General features: G+C 39.2%; 1 protein-coding gene across 3 annotated transcripts; it reads right to left on the bottom strand.

The window, feature by feature from the left end:
• Window positions 1-99: 99 nt before the first annotated feature.
• On the bottom strand, window positions 100-16,049 carry tppp (tubulin polymerization promoting protein). Of its 3 annotated transcripts, none has more exons than XM_086078596.1 (5): window positions 15,898-16,049; window positions 9,124-9,204; window positions 6,923-7,258; window positions 2,373-2,526; window positions 100-2,296 (listed from the first exon to the last, which is right to left on the bottom strand). In XM_086078596.1, exons 2-5 carry the CDS (start codon window positions 9,135-9,137, stop codon window positions 2,087-2,089), a joined length of 714 nt encoding a protein of 237 aa, XP_085934722.1. In that variant the 5' UTR covers window positions 9,138-9,204; window positions 15,898-16,049; the 3' UTR covers window positions 100-2,086. The 3 variants fall into 3 exon arrangements, with proteins under 3 accessions (XP_085934722.1, XP_085934721.1, XP_085934723.1); XM_086078595.1 differs by lacking the exon at window positions 15,898-16,049 and adding an exon at window positions 10,016-10,179; XM_086078597.1 differs by lacking the exon at window positions 15,898-16,049 and adding an exon at window positions 9,951-10,115.
• Between the last annotated feature and the right edge of the window lie 817 nt (window positions 16,050-16,866).

Genomic DNA, 16,866 nt, shown 5'->3' with positions numbered 1-16,866 from the left:
TGTGAGGACAAGCGGTACAGAAAATGGATGGATGGATGGATAACCAAACAAGTTGTAACATGACGCTTTCACTTTCACTGCAGAGGTGTTTGATGTGCTTTTAAATTTTTTTTAATTTTCAATAATGCACTACAAATCATGTAAGACACAATTAAGAGGTCTAAAGAACAAGTATATAGATCCACTGCATGCACCAGGGTCACAATAGCACATTAAAATGTTATGAATTAAAAAACACACACATTGTTCCTCCACATAAAAGGTGCACAGTATTTGGCATTAAGCACAGGGAGTTTACTCGAGCGACTGCAGCGGACAAAATAATCACACTGTTAGCTGCTATGTTTTTTTGTGACTGCAGGCAAGTGTGACAACAAACACTGTCACTGTGTTAAAAATGTTCTACAAAAGTATACTGTTTGGATTTCCCCCCCTTTTACATTAGACAGTATTTAAGGATATAATCGGTTTTCCCTGCTTTACTTCAGTTAAATTTGTGCCTCGGATGACAGTACCACACGTTAAAGGTTCTCTGGATAACAAATATAACAGCATTTGATGGCAGCCAACTTTGTAAATATTCTATAGATTTCAAGCAATAACACCGTTTCATCATCACTTTTCATTGCTTAAAGTGGAAGTCAACCTTAAAGATTTCTTGACAATAATATGTTATATGTGACCTCACTAGTCTAAACATGGCATTCTGATTAATATTACATTTGTGGAATATGAGTTATGAAGCAAAATCCAGGCATTTTTATCCATCCCGGGGGCGGCCATTTTGCCACTTGCTGTCGACTCCAGGCAACGACCAATCACAGCTCACCTGTTTTCTGAAGCTGAGCTGTGATTGGTTGTTACCTGAGACCTGAGCAACATTGATGTCATCTTCATTGGACAGCAAGTGTCAAAAAAGCCGCCCCCCTGATAAAAACTTCTGCATTTTGCTGCTTGACTCATATTCCACTAACGCAACATTAACCAGAATACCCTACTTAGACCAGTGAGACTGCATAGAACATATTGTCAATAACATTTTTGAGGTTGACTTCCCCTTTAAGATTTCTAAGCAAGAAAACAACTGTCCAGTAGTCTGTCCTTACAGCAGGCACAGTAGATCAAATACAACAAAAGTTATACTATCATTTCTGTGCTTCTCAATCAAATGTAATATACATAATAACATGCACAAGGTACAGAAACACAGAAAGGAATATTTAAGCCAGTGTCAGAAATCAAACAAGTGGCTACAGTTATTAGATTATACACAATCTAACCACAAATATATTAGAGGTACTGTGCATAAAAGGAGGGATAATGTCAAATGTTAAAAATACAATCTTGCACAACTGCCTGCTGTATTCACAGATTAAGAATTTTTAACAGTTGGAAATTAGATGCAAAATTGTGTTAATGGGAGAGAAAATAGGGGCATCCCATATTTACTTGGGAGACACAAAATGGCAGAGCTGAAGGCATATTAATAAAATGACTGACCTTATAAAATGAAGAATATGAACAGCAGAGTTTATCAACAGTTGACAAGTGGGGATAGAAGACAAGCAATAGACATAAGTCAGAATATTAAATATACATGTACAAATGTTTGCCAATTACCTGGAACACTGTGCCAATTAAAATCCTAAAATGGGTGTAGAAAGTATTTTTTTCTGCAAAAAAAGTGCAATGTAATTACATAAATCCCTTGTACCTTTTTTGTTGTTTTTCTTGGCTTTCATTGTTCATTGTTCATTGTGCTTGATAAATATTCTAAGGCCCGATCGAAAAAACAGAGCTTCATTATCATCATCATCATCATCATAATCATTGGCGTTCTCCTCTTGGCAGTAACTCACTATTAGACAGGAATGTACCAGCTGGTGAAGACTTTGTAAAAATAGATGTAAACAGTTTTCCAGTTCTCACACTTTCACAAAGAGAGGAACTCTCTCAGCACGCACACGCAAAATGACTGGGTGGGAAAATATATGGCAACCTATTTTGTTTTGTTTGTATTTTGGGGGGGGGGGGGTGTATTTAAAGAAAATGCTCCTAGCCGTCGATCCATGTTTATCTCCGCCCCTCACATGGGTTTGCCAATGGGTGGTTTGGTGACCTTCTTTTCATAGGTCCCTCGATGCTTGTATCCTGAGACGTATCCCGAAGTGTCGACCGGGTCTACTCGTCCCGCCTTCCCCTTCCCGCGTCCCGTGTCGTCAAAGCGTTCCTTGTGCGACCCCGTGAACTTGGTGGGGTCTGTCAGTCGGTTCACTGTCGGGGAAGCTACGGCTCTCTGCAAGGGAGTTAGCAGGATATTAAAAGTCCCTCCAAAAGGCCAGTTGAGGATTTGGTTTTACAAGAGCTCTTACCGTGACCCCGGAGATCACAGGCGTCTTCCCCTCGATCAGCTTGAATACCTCAGCCTCCGCTTCCTCTCCACTCTTCTCTTTGTACTTCTTCCTGGCAAGCTCTCCTAGCGCCATCTTGAACTCGTCATATGTGATGGTGCGACAGGATTTCTTCCTGAAACAGTGATTTGTTACAGGAAAGCACTGAGAACTCTAAATATCTTCTCACTTTAAGGATCTTGCTTCTCAGTTTGTATATTTTGGTCAGATTTATAATGTTCTCCCATATTACTCCTTTTGACCTCTGGACTCTTGAGAGACAGTAATTCATTATCGCTCACCTGATTTCAACTACCGGTATTACTTTTCTAAGTCAAACACTTACTGGGTAAAAACAGTTGGAGTTTTCCTACCATGAGATCTCACTGAGTATTTAATTGAGTTGTACTTGCTTCTATATGACAACAGTCCTCAAGTAATGTTTTGCTTTTTATCTTGGTGACACTTCTGATTTGTCTATTGTCTTTTAGGTACTATCTTTCTGAATGGTGAACATTCCGATACTGTAGTGCAGGGGTGTCCAATTTTTTTTGTTTGAGGGCCGCATACAGAAAAATGGAAGGAAGCCAAGGGCCACTTTGAATTTATTCCACTTAAATGTATTAAACATGCTAAAATTAATCAAGTAAGCATTTTTTGTTTATATTTACTGGTGAATTTGATCAACTTAAAAATAGTTAAGGGTTTTTTGGGGGGTGGACCACTGTTGCAAGCTTCTACTGTAAAATTAGATTTGATTTATTCACCAGTGTTATCTTTTCATATTTAGAATAGCTCTACACAAAGTAATTATTAGTAGTACTGGTACCTATTTTTTTCACACCCTCCACTGTCATTCTGCTCAACTCCACCCTATTTTCTATTTTATTTTTTTAACTAACTTTTTTGCGCCATTTAAATTTTTATTTTTATTTAAGCTGTGGGCCATTGCAAAATGAACGGCAGGCAGCAAATGTCCCCCGGGCCGTAGTTTAGACACACTGTAGTGTAAATACCTGCCATTCACAAGGGATAGAGGTTGAGCTCTGCTGCAAAAAGTGTAAAACCAAAAATAATTGATGGCTATGTTAATAGTATCAAGTGACAGAGATGTCAAACTCATTTTTGTCGTGGGCCGTTATGATGATGAAACCAAATAAATGTTTATTTGTCTCATTGTATCAATATATTCACACAACAAATTGATGGATAACTAGTTTTGAAATCAGAAGTCAAGGATAATAGTTTTTTTGAGTATTGTTCAATTGATTGATTGATTTAATTTAAATTTATTAGAAATTTTGGTAGAGATTTAGGCAAAGATCATGAAATTTGACACATGATTTGTTTTCAAGGACCACATAAAATGATGTGGCGGGCCAGATCTGGCCCCCGGGCCTTGAGTTTGACACATGAAAAATTTGTTTTGCATTGAATTTGCTATGATGTGCTTTTATTGACAACTTTATCATCCTTAATTAATGAATTTATTTGGAATTTTGGCTCAACGTCAGCATGTCTCAGCCCTCGTGCGCCGTATCTGAGAAAATACGCTTTTACTTGTAATGGACTACTTCATGTGGAACCAAATGCTTTGACATTTATAAGGTCAACTTGTAACAGCTGGCAATAAGTCAGATCTTCCTCACTCATGCTCCATCTGAGAGCGCTTCACTTGCCTAGTTGGCCATGTGCCCCTTTCACTTCCACATAGTAACAAACATAAACATTCATCGCTGTGGAGATAGATCAAGCAAACAACAGCGTATGAAGCCCCGTCGTCTCCCAGGGCAACCTGCCGTCATAGCAACAAGCCACAGTAAACAGGGGCGTTGGGGTTTATCATTACTTTTTCTCCCCCCATTTGACCTGTTGTGTTTAGGCGGTCCATCAGTGTTGAATTTTTGAGAGCCCCGTGCTCGGAATTATTCCCGTGCTGTCTAATGTCAGACGGGAAGCTGAACTTCCACTGCTGGAAGACAAATCGGTGTCATACTCAAATATCCAAATTAAGCTTTGTATATAAACAGCAAATCAGCATTTAAGGAGGTTACAATGAAGAAGAATAAATGTTGAACAGGGAACGGAACATTATTTCACCTTGGAAAACTGCAACTGACCTGTTTAATTTACATACTTGAACCATCTGCTGGACCACGACCCATAAGAACGCAGACGGAAGAATGTGTTTAATCCACAGCTTCCAATAATGTTCACTGATGGGGAACCACGGCATGGAAAATAAAGCCACCATTAAACCATGCCAGTAATTAATTAGTCTACACCAGATTTCTACGGCCGTCATAGTTTATGTTGAGGCTCCATGCTCTCAACACTCCACCTCAGGAATCACTCAGCCACAATGTGTTTAGCCAGCGCTCATTAATTTCATGTACATGTGCATGCAAAGAGGCTTGACACTGATTAAAAGAATTGCACAGCCGGCTTCTACTACTCAGTCATGCCTGGAGCAAGTCAGAACATGAATGCCAGCACTGCACTTGACACAGATGCTACTGTACTGACCTCAAGGCTGATATACATGTCTGTTGTCATTATATTGGGGCATTCACCAAATCGCCAACATACAACCTATTCTCATAGTTTTGCTCATATGAACCGAGTATCAAAACAATGCTAAATTAGCTAATATTAAAATCCACTTTACTTGGGATTTTTCAGATTAGATGGAGAATTTTTGGATGCCAGAACCTGATGGGTTTTGTTTTTTTGGCGTAGTACAAAACCGCATTTAAAGTGGAAATCAATCAAAATCAAACATTTCTTGACAATAATATGTTATATGTGACCTCACAGTCTAAACATGACATTCCGATTAATATTACATTTGCGGAATATGAGTTATGAAGCAAAATCCAGCCGTTTTTATCCATCTCAGGGTGCGGCCATTTTGTCACTTGCTGTTGACTGAAGATGACATTACAGTTACTCATGGCTCAGGCAACGACCAATCACAGCTCACCTGTTTTCTGAAGCTGAGCTGTGAATGGTTGTTACCTGAGCAATTGTGATGTCAAAAACGGCTGGATTTTGCTGCTTAACTCATATTCCACTAACGCAATATTAACCAGAATAGCGTATTTAGACTAGTGGGGCTGCATAGAACATATTATTGTCAAGAATTTTGGGGGTTTGACTTCCACTTTAAGGCCAAGGATAGTACATTTTTGCTTTGACAAATCTGTTGCTGTCATTGTGAAGTTTATGTTGCACATGTCCCATTTTTAAAAACTCCTTATAAGATCCTAAGATCTTTGTTAATCGAAGGGATACTTGACTCATTGAGACATTTTCAGTAATAAAAAGTTAATATTTTGTCCAGAATTAATTTGATAGCTTCATTATTTTTTATGTACAAATAATACTACCACCAATAATAAAACCACCTTTTTGCACGTGCTGTCAACTGAAAATGACATCATCTGTGCTGAAGAAATAGGCAACGACCAATCACGGCTCACCTGTTTTCTGGGTTTGGTCATCAAACTGAGCCATGATTGGTCGTTACCTGTTTCCTGAGCACGGGTTATGGCATCTTCAGTCGACAGCAAGTAGCAAAATTAATTGTTCATGAAAAATAATGAAGTTATCAAATTAATTATAGACAAAATATTATCTTGTGTTGAAACGGGCTCAATGAGTCAAGTGTCACTTTAAACCACAATTTTTAGTTTTTCGCAGTGATAGGCATATGTATTATACAACTTAAGTATGACGGATCAGTTTATTTCCTACTGTTCATGCCACAAATCCAAAATTCTACAAACTGCCTATTATAGTCCGCATTGCCATGGGAACGGTAACAATGAACACAAGTCTGGCCGTGTTTGCACAAAATCCACTAAATCAGCGTGAGATTTCCTATTTCACGGCCTGTTCCACTCCTGCAGCAACAAATGATGACAAGTTACTTCCAACCGCACACTCCTGTTTCCTTATCCACGTCATTGATCTTGGTTACTACCGTTTTGATTATACGGTACATATTTGCAGGAACAAGTTGTGATACGTTCAACTATCTAGCACACTTTGTTCGGTTAGTAAATAAAACATTTCCCTCTTTAGTGCAATTGAGGTCACAGTTTATTATTAGTCTAGTGCACTTAAATCAAGCGGCAAAGGATGAACCAATCTGGCCTGGGGAGGTACAAGAGGAGCCATCCATCCAGATCTTTTGTTCGGGTTTTTGATAGCAGCTTGGTTTATAGTGGCTTGTTCAAAACCCAACAAAACATGATCTTTTTTCTTTTGTCTTGCTGCATGTTTTATCACATCCCCAATATTGCTGTAATTATAACCCGAGCAATGTTTGTGCCACTTCATTGGACTTTGAGGCATGCGTGAGAGTTCGGTGACTAACTCTTAAGTCATCGCTGCTTCTGTATTAGCATAGAAGCAGTCCTGTCATGGCACATTTGTGGTGAATCACATTTATCCAAATACAGTCATGTCTGGATCGACTCTTTCTGATCATCTGTTATGTTTATGGTAGAAGAAGTCTGCGTTCTTACTTGACTTTGGAGAAGACGATGTCGACGTCGGTGAGGGTGATGGTCTTGCCGTCGATCACGGCGCAGTCCTTGCAGAGTTTGGACCAGTTCTTGCCGTGCATGTCTTTGCCGGTTGCGCGCGTGTCACCGTGAATGGCGAAACGCCGGAACGATTCCTCTAAAGCTGTCAACTCCACCGGTGTGGACGAGCCCACACCTCCGTCGCTTGTCCCATTTGAGTCGGTGGAGAGCCTTTTGGAGGCGCGGTCTCTCGAGTGTTCACTGTGTGGCCGTAGTTGGGCCGAGCTGATGTTGGTGTTCTTGGCTGTCTGGACTTTAAAGTCCTCTAGTCTGTCTCTGAGGAAAAAATATTTTTGCGTTTGACCATCAGTGTGGTGTAAAAGACAAAGAAACCAGATTATAAGATCATATAATGCAATGACTGAAGTTTATTTTCTCCTACGTAATCCAGGAGGTAGACAACATGCTGGAAGACAGTCATTACACATTAAAACACAGACTAGCAGGCAAACTCTTCTAAAGACAAACAAAAAAATGCTTTTGACCAATATGTTAGTTGTCCCTGTCAGTGAAGTGTTGCAAGCAGAAATGGATTCTCCCAAATTCAAGTGCACTGTGAATGGAATGATTTATTTGTTGTGGTCTCATGGTATTTTACAAACAGAGACAAATGTAACAAAACAAATGTTAAGCCCTTTTCACACTGCACTCGCTCAGTATGAAAGAGTTGCGCGGCAATGCGAATGACCGCTTTCCAGTGTGCGCATATTTGGAAGTGCTGATGTAGCAGCCTGCCAGGGAGTAAAAATTGAGATTTTGCCGCTGGTTAGGCCGCACCTCAGCAAGATGTATCTTTAATTGTTGCAAAAGAAAGCTCTGGTCACTTTAAGAAAGAAAGAGGAGAAGGATACAAGCGTCAGAGAAAAACTAATGGCTCGGCGGGAACTTGGGTAGTTTCATTGTGCCGTTACTTAAAGGGGAAGTCAACCTTAAACACTTATTGACAATAATATGTTATATGTGACCCCACTAGTCTAAACATGACATTCTGATTAATATTACATTTATGAAATATGAGTTATGCAGCAAAATGCGGCCATTTTGCCACTTGCTGTCGACTGCAGATGACATCACAGTTCCTCAGGAGTCAGGCAATGACCAATCACAGCTCACCTGTTTTTTAAAGCTGAGTTGTGATTAGTTGTTACGTGAGACCTGAGCAACTGTGATGTCATTTTCACTCATCAGCAAGTGGCAAAATGGCCGCCTTCTGATATTGATTAAAAACGGCTGGATTTTGCTGCTTATCTTATATTCCACTAACGCAATACTAACCAGAATACGGTATTTAGACTAGTGGGACTCCATAGAACATATTATTTTTTTGGGGGGGGGTTGACTTTTCTTAAAAAAAAAAAAAAACACTAAATTACTTCACCAGCTCCTCTCAAATAGAACAGTTACCAATTCTCTCTGCCTTGCCGCCCCGCCCCGTGGCACCCATTAATCCTCCATTCCGTGGTCCTCGCCCTTCAACCACTTTTACAATGAATACACAGTGAATTCTGTAGTGTAAATTTGACTCTATTTCGAGTAAATTTGACTCTATTTAGATAGGGACCAAAGAGACTCCGTTTTAGAGTAAACTAAGATTTACACTAGGAAGAAAATAAAAATAAAAAAATAAATAAAATAAAACTCACTCAAGGGTTGAGGAACAAACCAGCTTCAGCTTGTGAGACTGCCACACTACCACCTGAGCTATGCCCCTCCTACTGTTTGCTTTTCTCCAAGAGACCAAAGACCTTGTTTTTGGTCTTTTGGAGTTAGGAAGATTCCATGCAATCATGGACTCAGCTGTAGCTGACACGAGCGATATACTAGCAGAAAGCAGGAGCTGCATGGTTTAGGTGGTAGTGTGGTCTCCCAAGCTGAAGGTCAAGAGTTCGCTCCTACCTTGAGTCAATTTTATTTTTTATTTTTTCCAATACTTTATTTTACTTTCTTCCAAGTGTAAATATTACTCACAATATGAGTCTATTTGGTCCCACTCTAGTCCAATTTACTCTACAGAATTTAGTGTGTAGGGTTGATGACCGCGCGCTGCGCCCCGCTAAACGCAGTGTGAAAAGGGCTTTAAACCTGTATTACAAGCATAGACTGACGTGACCGCTTATGAGTGCGTAGCTTCTCAAACTTACTTCTGGTCTGCCATGCTTGTACAGGAATTAGCTTCCTTCTGTGCAGTGCTTGGATGAGCTGACTTGTGTTTTCTCTTTGTGCTGTGGAAAAGATGAGAATGGAGGTGGATACTGTGAGATGATGTGCCCACGTGTATTACAATAGAGAAGATGGTAACTTTTCTCTGATGCATTCCAATTATAGTATTGCCGGTAATAAAATTTATTTAATATCCCTTTTGGGATGAATAACGTCGTTTTGCATCCATCATCCATCCATCTAGTAGAAATGTTTTTAGTGCTATCCCCGTGTGAGGTTGCTGTCCATCTCATATTGGAAAGACTGAAGAAATAGGATGACTCATAGCAGTCTATAAACGAATGGGATGGTAAAACAAAGAAATATCATCTACCCACAGTGCATTGTGACCGAAATGGTCACATACTGGGTTGCGATTGAAAACAAACAAACATCTAAAGGAATTTTATGTAGCTGATAACATCATTGACCATATAAGGACTACTTGTTTGAACAGTAAGAATACCTGTGTAGTACATGCCAGTACACCATAACATATCGGTCCCTAGATACCATAAAAAATACGCACCTAGTTGCTATGTTAAAACCTCTTAACATTCACACAATAATGTATAGAAAAATAGCGAAGAACAAACTTTGAGGAGAATTTAACATGACAGACTGACTACAAATATTCACAAAATGTCTCTACATACTGAGAGTAGCAGCACATCACTTTGAAATGGCCTCACGTTTGAAAAAAAGAAAAAAAAGAACTAACATTGCTTAAAATCCATAACGTAGAAAGCAGAAAAATGATATACTGTACCTAAAAATCAAATACAGTAAAACGCCATCTGTCCCAAACTCAATCCAGCGATCCTGTATGCTCACCTTTGAGCTGTTCCCATAATCAACACGGCATCCTAAAAAAAATATGTGTGTAGCTATGGCAAATAAGACACCAAGCTACCAGTTGAAGTAGTACAGTACGAAATGCTGAGTCTAACGTGCCTGCTCGAAGCGAGAACCTCTTTTGTTCACGTGACTCATGAAGCTCTTCACTGACCACCCTCCCACAAGACACCATTTAAACTTAAGTCTATTGTCTCCCATCACCAGCCTATGCACAGTCAATACTTACTAGAACATAACCTTAATGGGTACAAAAGCTAAGAGTGACACAATGTAAAAGAAGATATAAATGTCTGAATAATGTGTCTTTCAGAGATTCAAACACTGGAAGGCCTTTGTCTAATTCGAGGGCCCTCTCTGTGCGACCCTTTGCACATTTATTCACACACACATGGCGACATCGTAGACTCTCACTATTGACGTAAGGCACTTTGTCATCGAGGACTCAAGCCAGCAGAGTTGAAGTCGACAGAAAATCCTATTCTTTATTAGACCTCTGACAACTACCTTATGTTAAACTCTTATTCAATTTTGTAACTTTTTAATTCGTGTTTAGTACATGTGTATATGATTTTTATTTATTATCAATAGATAATTTTTCTCAAAACATAAGCCTCGATTTCCAAAGAACATGTAGCCTTTTTTATAAACCAATATTTTGTGTACAGTATATTCATTATTTCATTTTCATATTTTTGAAATTGTCATTATTTTTACATGATGACAATTATAGACAAATGAATTTCAAATTTTAGGTTTATCACAATGCTCAGTTAAAGTGATCTTTCAAAAAGAGCAACATGTCATTAAAGGTGCTGAAATGATCAAAGATTAGTCCTAATACTGTACCTGTTTTTAAACCTACGAGTGTTCATATGTGCTCTTTTTAAAGACTTAACTTGCCTGAAAGGTAAAATGTGTTAGAGAACCAGAGAATAGTTTATATTTTTGTGTGATAAATGTTGTCAGTTGAAATTTACGCAAACAACAAATAACCAAACTCTTTATGCTAAACACCCTTTATTGGCTCTTTATATTTCACAAATTCAAGACCCTTGCATAAATAAGCATAATCATGTTACTCAAATTTAAGAACCCTGAGTAAAAAAACTACAGTCGTGTTACCGAAACTTAAACCACCAAATAAATAAGCGTACTTGTGTCACCGAAATTTAAAAGCCCTGCATAAAAAAGCATAATCATGTTACTTAAACTTAAGGCCCCTGAGTAAAAAACTAGTCGTGTTACCGAAATTTAAACCCCCCAATAAATAAGTGTACTTGTGTTACCGAAATTCAAGATCCCTGCATAAATAAGCATAATCATGTTACTAAAATTTAAGACCGCTGAATAAAAAACTAGCCATGGTGCCGAAATTTAAGACCCCTACCACAAATAAATAAACATATTCATGTTACCGCAATTTAAGAACAAGCATAATCATGTTACAGAAATTTAAGACCCCTGAAAAAATAGGCATAATCATGTTACACAACTTTAAGATCACTTTATAAACAAACATAATCATGTTACAGAAATGTAAGACCCCTGAATAAACAAGCTACAAGCATAATCATGTTAATGAAATTTAAGATCCCTGAATAAACAAGCATAATCATGTTACTGACATTTAAGACCCTGAATAAATAAGCATAATCATGTTATCGAAATTTAAGACCCCTGAATTAAGCATAATCATTTTAATGCAACTAACGTAAAACCCAACCTACATATTACACGCTGAGTAAGCATTCCCACTCAGAGCTTGCAGGATTATTAACTTTGACGATTGATTGCATTTCAATGGAGCTTGGGCAAAGTCGTAGTGGAACAAAGCACTCTTTTCTCCAGTGATTTATAGTCTGTAGTCTCAAGTGTCCAAGTCAAGAAGGCAACACGCCTCCTCAAACCATATGCTGACCAACACGGAGAAGTAGTAAAAACATTACAATGCCATCTCAAATGTTAAAGCAATATTGTAAGTAGCTTTAATATGAACACTAGCATCATTGTGTTGTTTTGCAACACAATGATGCTCGGTTGAGGGCAGTTCTCCAGAGAGAAACCCGTGAGTGTATGACAGCATGCTTACATCCACTCGCCTTCTGGCAACATGCTGCACACATGAGTGCGCCAAACATAAGTTGACCCAATTTTAACTGCATCTATTCAGAGCGACAATACGCCATCACGGCTGGAAACATTCTATTCATGCTCAGAAGAGGAGATCAGCCAGTAGACAACGTGCAAGGTGCGAGCTGCCAAAAAATGTGCTCGTTTGGCACATGGTGTGACATATTAAATGATGACATCGTTGACGGCAAGGAGGTGGAGTGTTTAGGCTACGCGACATCATATCAACGCATCACAGTGAACCTCATCTGTGTTCTATCTCCATTCTTGCCAGGAAGAGGCTCTCGATAAGGACAAGTCAATCATGAAATAGCGATTATCGCCCTTACAGTCAAACCACACCCCCATTAGCTACACACAATTCATTCCAAAATGCTGGTCTAGATCAGATTTGTTTTGTCTTTGATTTTGTCATGTAAAGACAGAAAAAAATTTGTTCCAGGGTCAGCAGTCTTAACTTTGGAAGTGTGGAGCGTAATTTTGATAGCAGGTGTCAACACGCAAGGAGTTATTTTTTTGCCGGGTAAATTTAAGTGTCACAAAAATAGCCAAAGAAGCAAAATGCCATAAAATGAATCATTTGATGCTCATCAAGATATTTGAACGCCAAAGAAGATCCATGCGATGCTTGAAGAATAATTTCGCCCCAATTTTGGTTGAGTCACAAATTGATCTCCTGTTTGAGTTTGTCAAACAACTACAAATATGATGTGAGAAAATTTAATCTGATATTGTTTATTGTAATACAGATTAATTTATTGCTTGTTTGTTAAAAATGAATAAATAAAAATAAATAATAATAATAATAATAAAAATAAGATAAATTAATAAAAATATATAAATAAATATCATGAAATAAAATAAATGGGCAGATATTGACGTGGGAAAAAATCGCAATCAAATTATTTTTGAAAATCATTCAGCCCTAAACCAAACATGTGAGTACATACAATATTCTTTAATATGACATCAACAATACTCGAACAGTGAACTACCTAATGACACTGGAATCAGCCTGAGGACATACTGTATTTGGTTTTAGTCGTTGCCCCCCCCCCCCCCCCCCCAAAAGAAACATCAGAATGATATCATCAGTGCAACACAGACCTATGGTCACCACCACTATACACTCTCCATCAGTCTTCGCCTCCCTCCGACTGCTCTGAATCACACACATTGGCGTGCACTGAGCTGTAGAGTAACAAGATGCTTACAGGCAGCCACAGCGGTTATTGTTGGCAACGGCAGTGAGCCCAATAGAGACTGTGCTAAGAAAGCATGACGCCATAGACGGCAAGGAGTAAGGCCAAGTAGCAGTTTTTAGGCTACGGTGTCTTTTGTTGCTTAGCAAATCATTATCTGACACTTCAGACCTGTGAGCATTTAAAGTATTGACTACTCAAGTGGGTTTTGCTTTTTCTTTGGCTTTTTTTACACCAGTTATGGCAGATGATAAACATTGAACCGGAAACTGAACTTAATGTGATGTTGGAATGCAGCATATGCATCTCTGTAATTGTGTTTACATTACACTCTAAAAACACTTGGCTCAAAAATAACCTAAGTTGAGTAAAAAAAAAAAAGAAAAGAAAAGGACTGACCCGTCACCCAATGTTTTGGTTTATTTTTCTAAAACAAAAAGTTGCATCAAAAGAATAACCCATTAAACAACCCATTTTGGGGGGAGTGACCCAACATTTCTTGTTATTTATTTAAACTAAATTTTTTAGGACCGACCCAGCTCTTTGGGTTATGCGTGTAAACCAAAAAGCTGGGCCTAAAGAAGAACTCAAAGACCACTATTTTTGTGGTCTATTCATTTTGACAACAAAATATGAAGGACATTTTTGTTACAACCCAATTTTTGGGTTGGGTTGTGGGCTGGTCCCTTTTTTTGACCCAATTTAGGTTATTTTTGACCTAACTGTTTTTACAGTGTATGTTTCATACTTATTGTTTCTTAGGAGTGAAATTATACCTGATGAGAGTTGGCTTGCTTTACTATCCATGTTCATTAGTGTACTCTAAAAACAGTTGGGTCAAAAGTAACCCAATTATGGATCAAAAATGGACCGATCAACTTTATGGGTCAATTTAACCCAACTTTCTGGGTTGTTTTATACAAAATGACCCAATTTTTGGACCCAAGTAAAGCATCAGACCAATATTTATGAGTTGTTTTATGCTGAAAGACCCATTTTTTGACTCAAAGTTGGGTCAAATCAAACTAAGTACAGGATCGGTCCATTTTTGACTCATAGTTGGGTTATTTTTGACCCAACTGTTTTTAGTGTATCAATGTTATATTTTACTGTAAACAATGATTCAATTATTTTTACACTGGCAGCACGGAGGAGTAGTGGTTAGCAAATCTGCCTCACAGTCAAAAGGTTCTGACTTCAAAACTTGTGTGTTGTGTGTCCAGTTCACTCATGACCCTAATGCAGACAAATTCTATGGAAAATGGATGGAAGGAGGGTGGCGAGAGTTTCACTCTCAAATAGATTAATTGCCATTATTTCCTGTGAGAGAATTGTGTCTGTCCACTGTATTATAGTGTTTATGAACCCTTGGTGAAGAATGACACTTACTGACCTAATTTTGACCTTTACAAAAAAAAAAAAAATCCAGTGTATAATCATTTTCACAGTGATGCAAAGTGTTTGTGACATCAGCCAAAAGGCTCTTTGCTTGGTGAAATCTGGGCCAATGACTGTGTTCCTCCCATGCATGTCTGATTCAACCGGGAGAACACATCACCACATCTGCCCTTGTGACATACTTGCGTTTTTGTAATAGATACACAGTTACCATCCATCCATTTCCTATAGTGCTTGTCATCATTCGGGTCGCAGGTGAGCTGGATACAGCCTTGACTGGTTGCCCGAGAAGTATTCACTCTCATTTTCAGAGCAGTAATTATGGTGTGTAAGGGTTCACCAAATTTCACAGTTGGGTGAGTACCTTTCACCCAATTCACACTGAGCACAGTAAAGGAACAATATGCAAAACAGACTGCTTATATTTTAAGCAGACACAGATTGAATGAAACGGCAACAGCCTTCTGTACACAGGAAGACCAAGATTTGAACCCGGAACCTCTAAACTGTGAGGCAGATGTGATTACTAGTCCACCATACTACTATATAATGTACGTCGTCGTATTTAACCCTCAATGCACGCATGCACTATTTTGCAACCCAAAGCGTCAGGAAGCTGATTAATTGGGCCATGCATCCTGTCTTGCGTGCATAATTATGTAACTTGGCCGACGCGTACGCTGGCATGAAAGGCTGCAGCCATAGGCCAGCCGAGCTGTCAGTCACTCTCGGCGGCCAATCGGCGCGCTCGTACGGGTGCGTTTGGAAGATAAACAAAGGCGAAGACACTCGTGTTGTTGATGTTACACAGACATGGCTGCGGCTGCAGCTATTGCCCGAGACAAGTGTTACATAAAGCCGCAAATGCCACATTCACTCAGGCGGGCCTCATATCCGCTCGTAAAAACATTCAGATAATTGCACTAATAAGCTCAAGTAGCTGCAACCCGTCTGTTTAAAAATCGTGTGACATATGAGGGAGCGTTGACGCAAAGGAATGTAAAAGACAAGCGCACCTTCTAGAATCGGTTGCGATGATAAAAGGAAACAGCCGACTTCTGCTGCTTTTAACATAATTTCAACATGCACGAGCAATTTGAAAAAGAGGAAATAAATCAAGTCAATCACCTGGTGACGTAATCCCCCACCTCGTTGTCAGTTCAAAATCATAGTTAAGAAGCGCCTCCGTCCGTCTCTCCGCTCCTCTTGGCTGCGCGCGCTCGAGTCTAGCGATGACGGCTCGGACCCCCCACCCCCGGGATGCTGGAGAGAGAGCAGCCCGCTGATTGGCTACCTTGGCCCCGCGACCAGTTCCTCTCCTCCAGCTCGGCCGCGGTGCTGTGCGTAAACGTTGACTTAAGCACTGAGAGCAACCAAAGCATCATTGACAAGCTTCATTCGCAAACATTTATCACCTTTTTAAATCACCGTGATTTAGTGATGTTTTTTTTTTGTCATTCTGCTGGAAATAAGTATATAGAGACAATGTATGTGCTTTTTATAGAATTGTGGAAGATGAACTCAGGTTGCCCTCTGAACCGGATTCCCCTTAAAGGCTGTTACACAACTAGTGAGCCTAATGGCTGAACTCTGATGGATATTATGTAACCTTGTAGCCCTTCCTGTAGCATCATCAAACATCAACCCCTCACAAAAGATTTGAGTATAGAAGACAAATCACACACGTTCAATACCATTCACACCTACGGACAACTTAGTATTCATTTAACCTATATAAGATATATATATATATTTTTTTAATTGTTGGCATCAATTACTTGCAGTTTTTCCACTATTTGTATTCAGAGCAGGCAATATTTTTTCCAACGTTAGCTGTTTTGCTTTCAGTCGACAAGGGGCACTGTTTGTAAGATGAGAAAACACATTCACTTTGGATTTTCTGTCTAAATAATTAACTCAATTCAAAGCATTTTCCCCCAGCCATTTTATGTCACATTTGTTATGTACAAGCTCTGATGAGTATGCTGACTGAAGCCTAGGGGCTCACGCAGTATGCTGCAGGGCCCCCCGAAATGAGGTCTGCCAAACAATTTTACTTTCATGTATATTAGATGAAATAACTTATTTCACTGGCGC

Source organism: Leptonotus elevatus, chromosome 6 (genome assembly GCF_054856555.1).
Source record: "Leptonotus elevatus isolate MCC_2025b chromosome 6, RoL_Lele_1.0, whole genome shotgun sequence".
Taxonomy (NCBI): Eukaryota; Metazoa; Chordata; class Actinopteri; order Syngnathiformes; family Syngnathidae; genus Leptonotus; species Leptonotus elevatus.
Note: the sequence above shows the minus strand (reverse complement) of the source record. Positions and strands in the feature narration are given on the sequence as shown.

What these genes read in the sequence shown, in the direction of transcription:
- tppp (XM_086078595.1), bottom strand. An exon ending in ATCGTCTTCTCCAAAGTCAA is followed by an intron (nt 2,527 to 6,922) that starts GTAAGAACGCAG and finishes TCACTGTTTCAG; the next exon opens with GAAGAAATCCTGTCGCACCA. An exon ending in CTGTGATCTCCGGGGTCACG is followed by an intron (nt 2,297 to 2,372) that starts GTAAGAGCTCTT and finishes ACTCCCTTGCAG; the next exon opens with AGAGCCGTAGCTTCCCCGAC.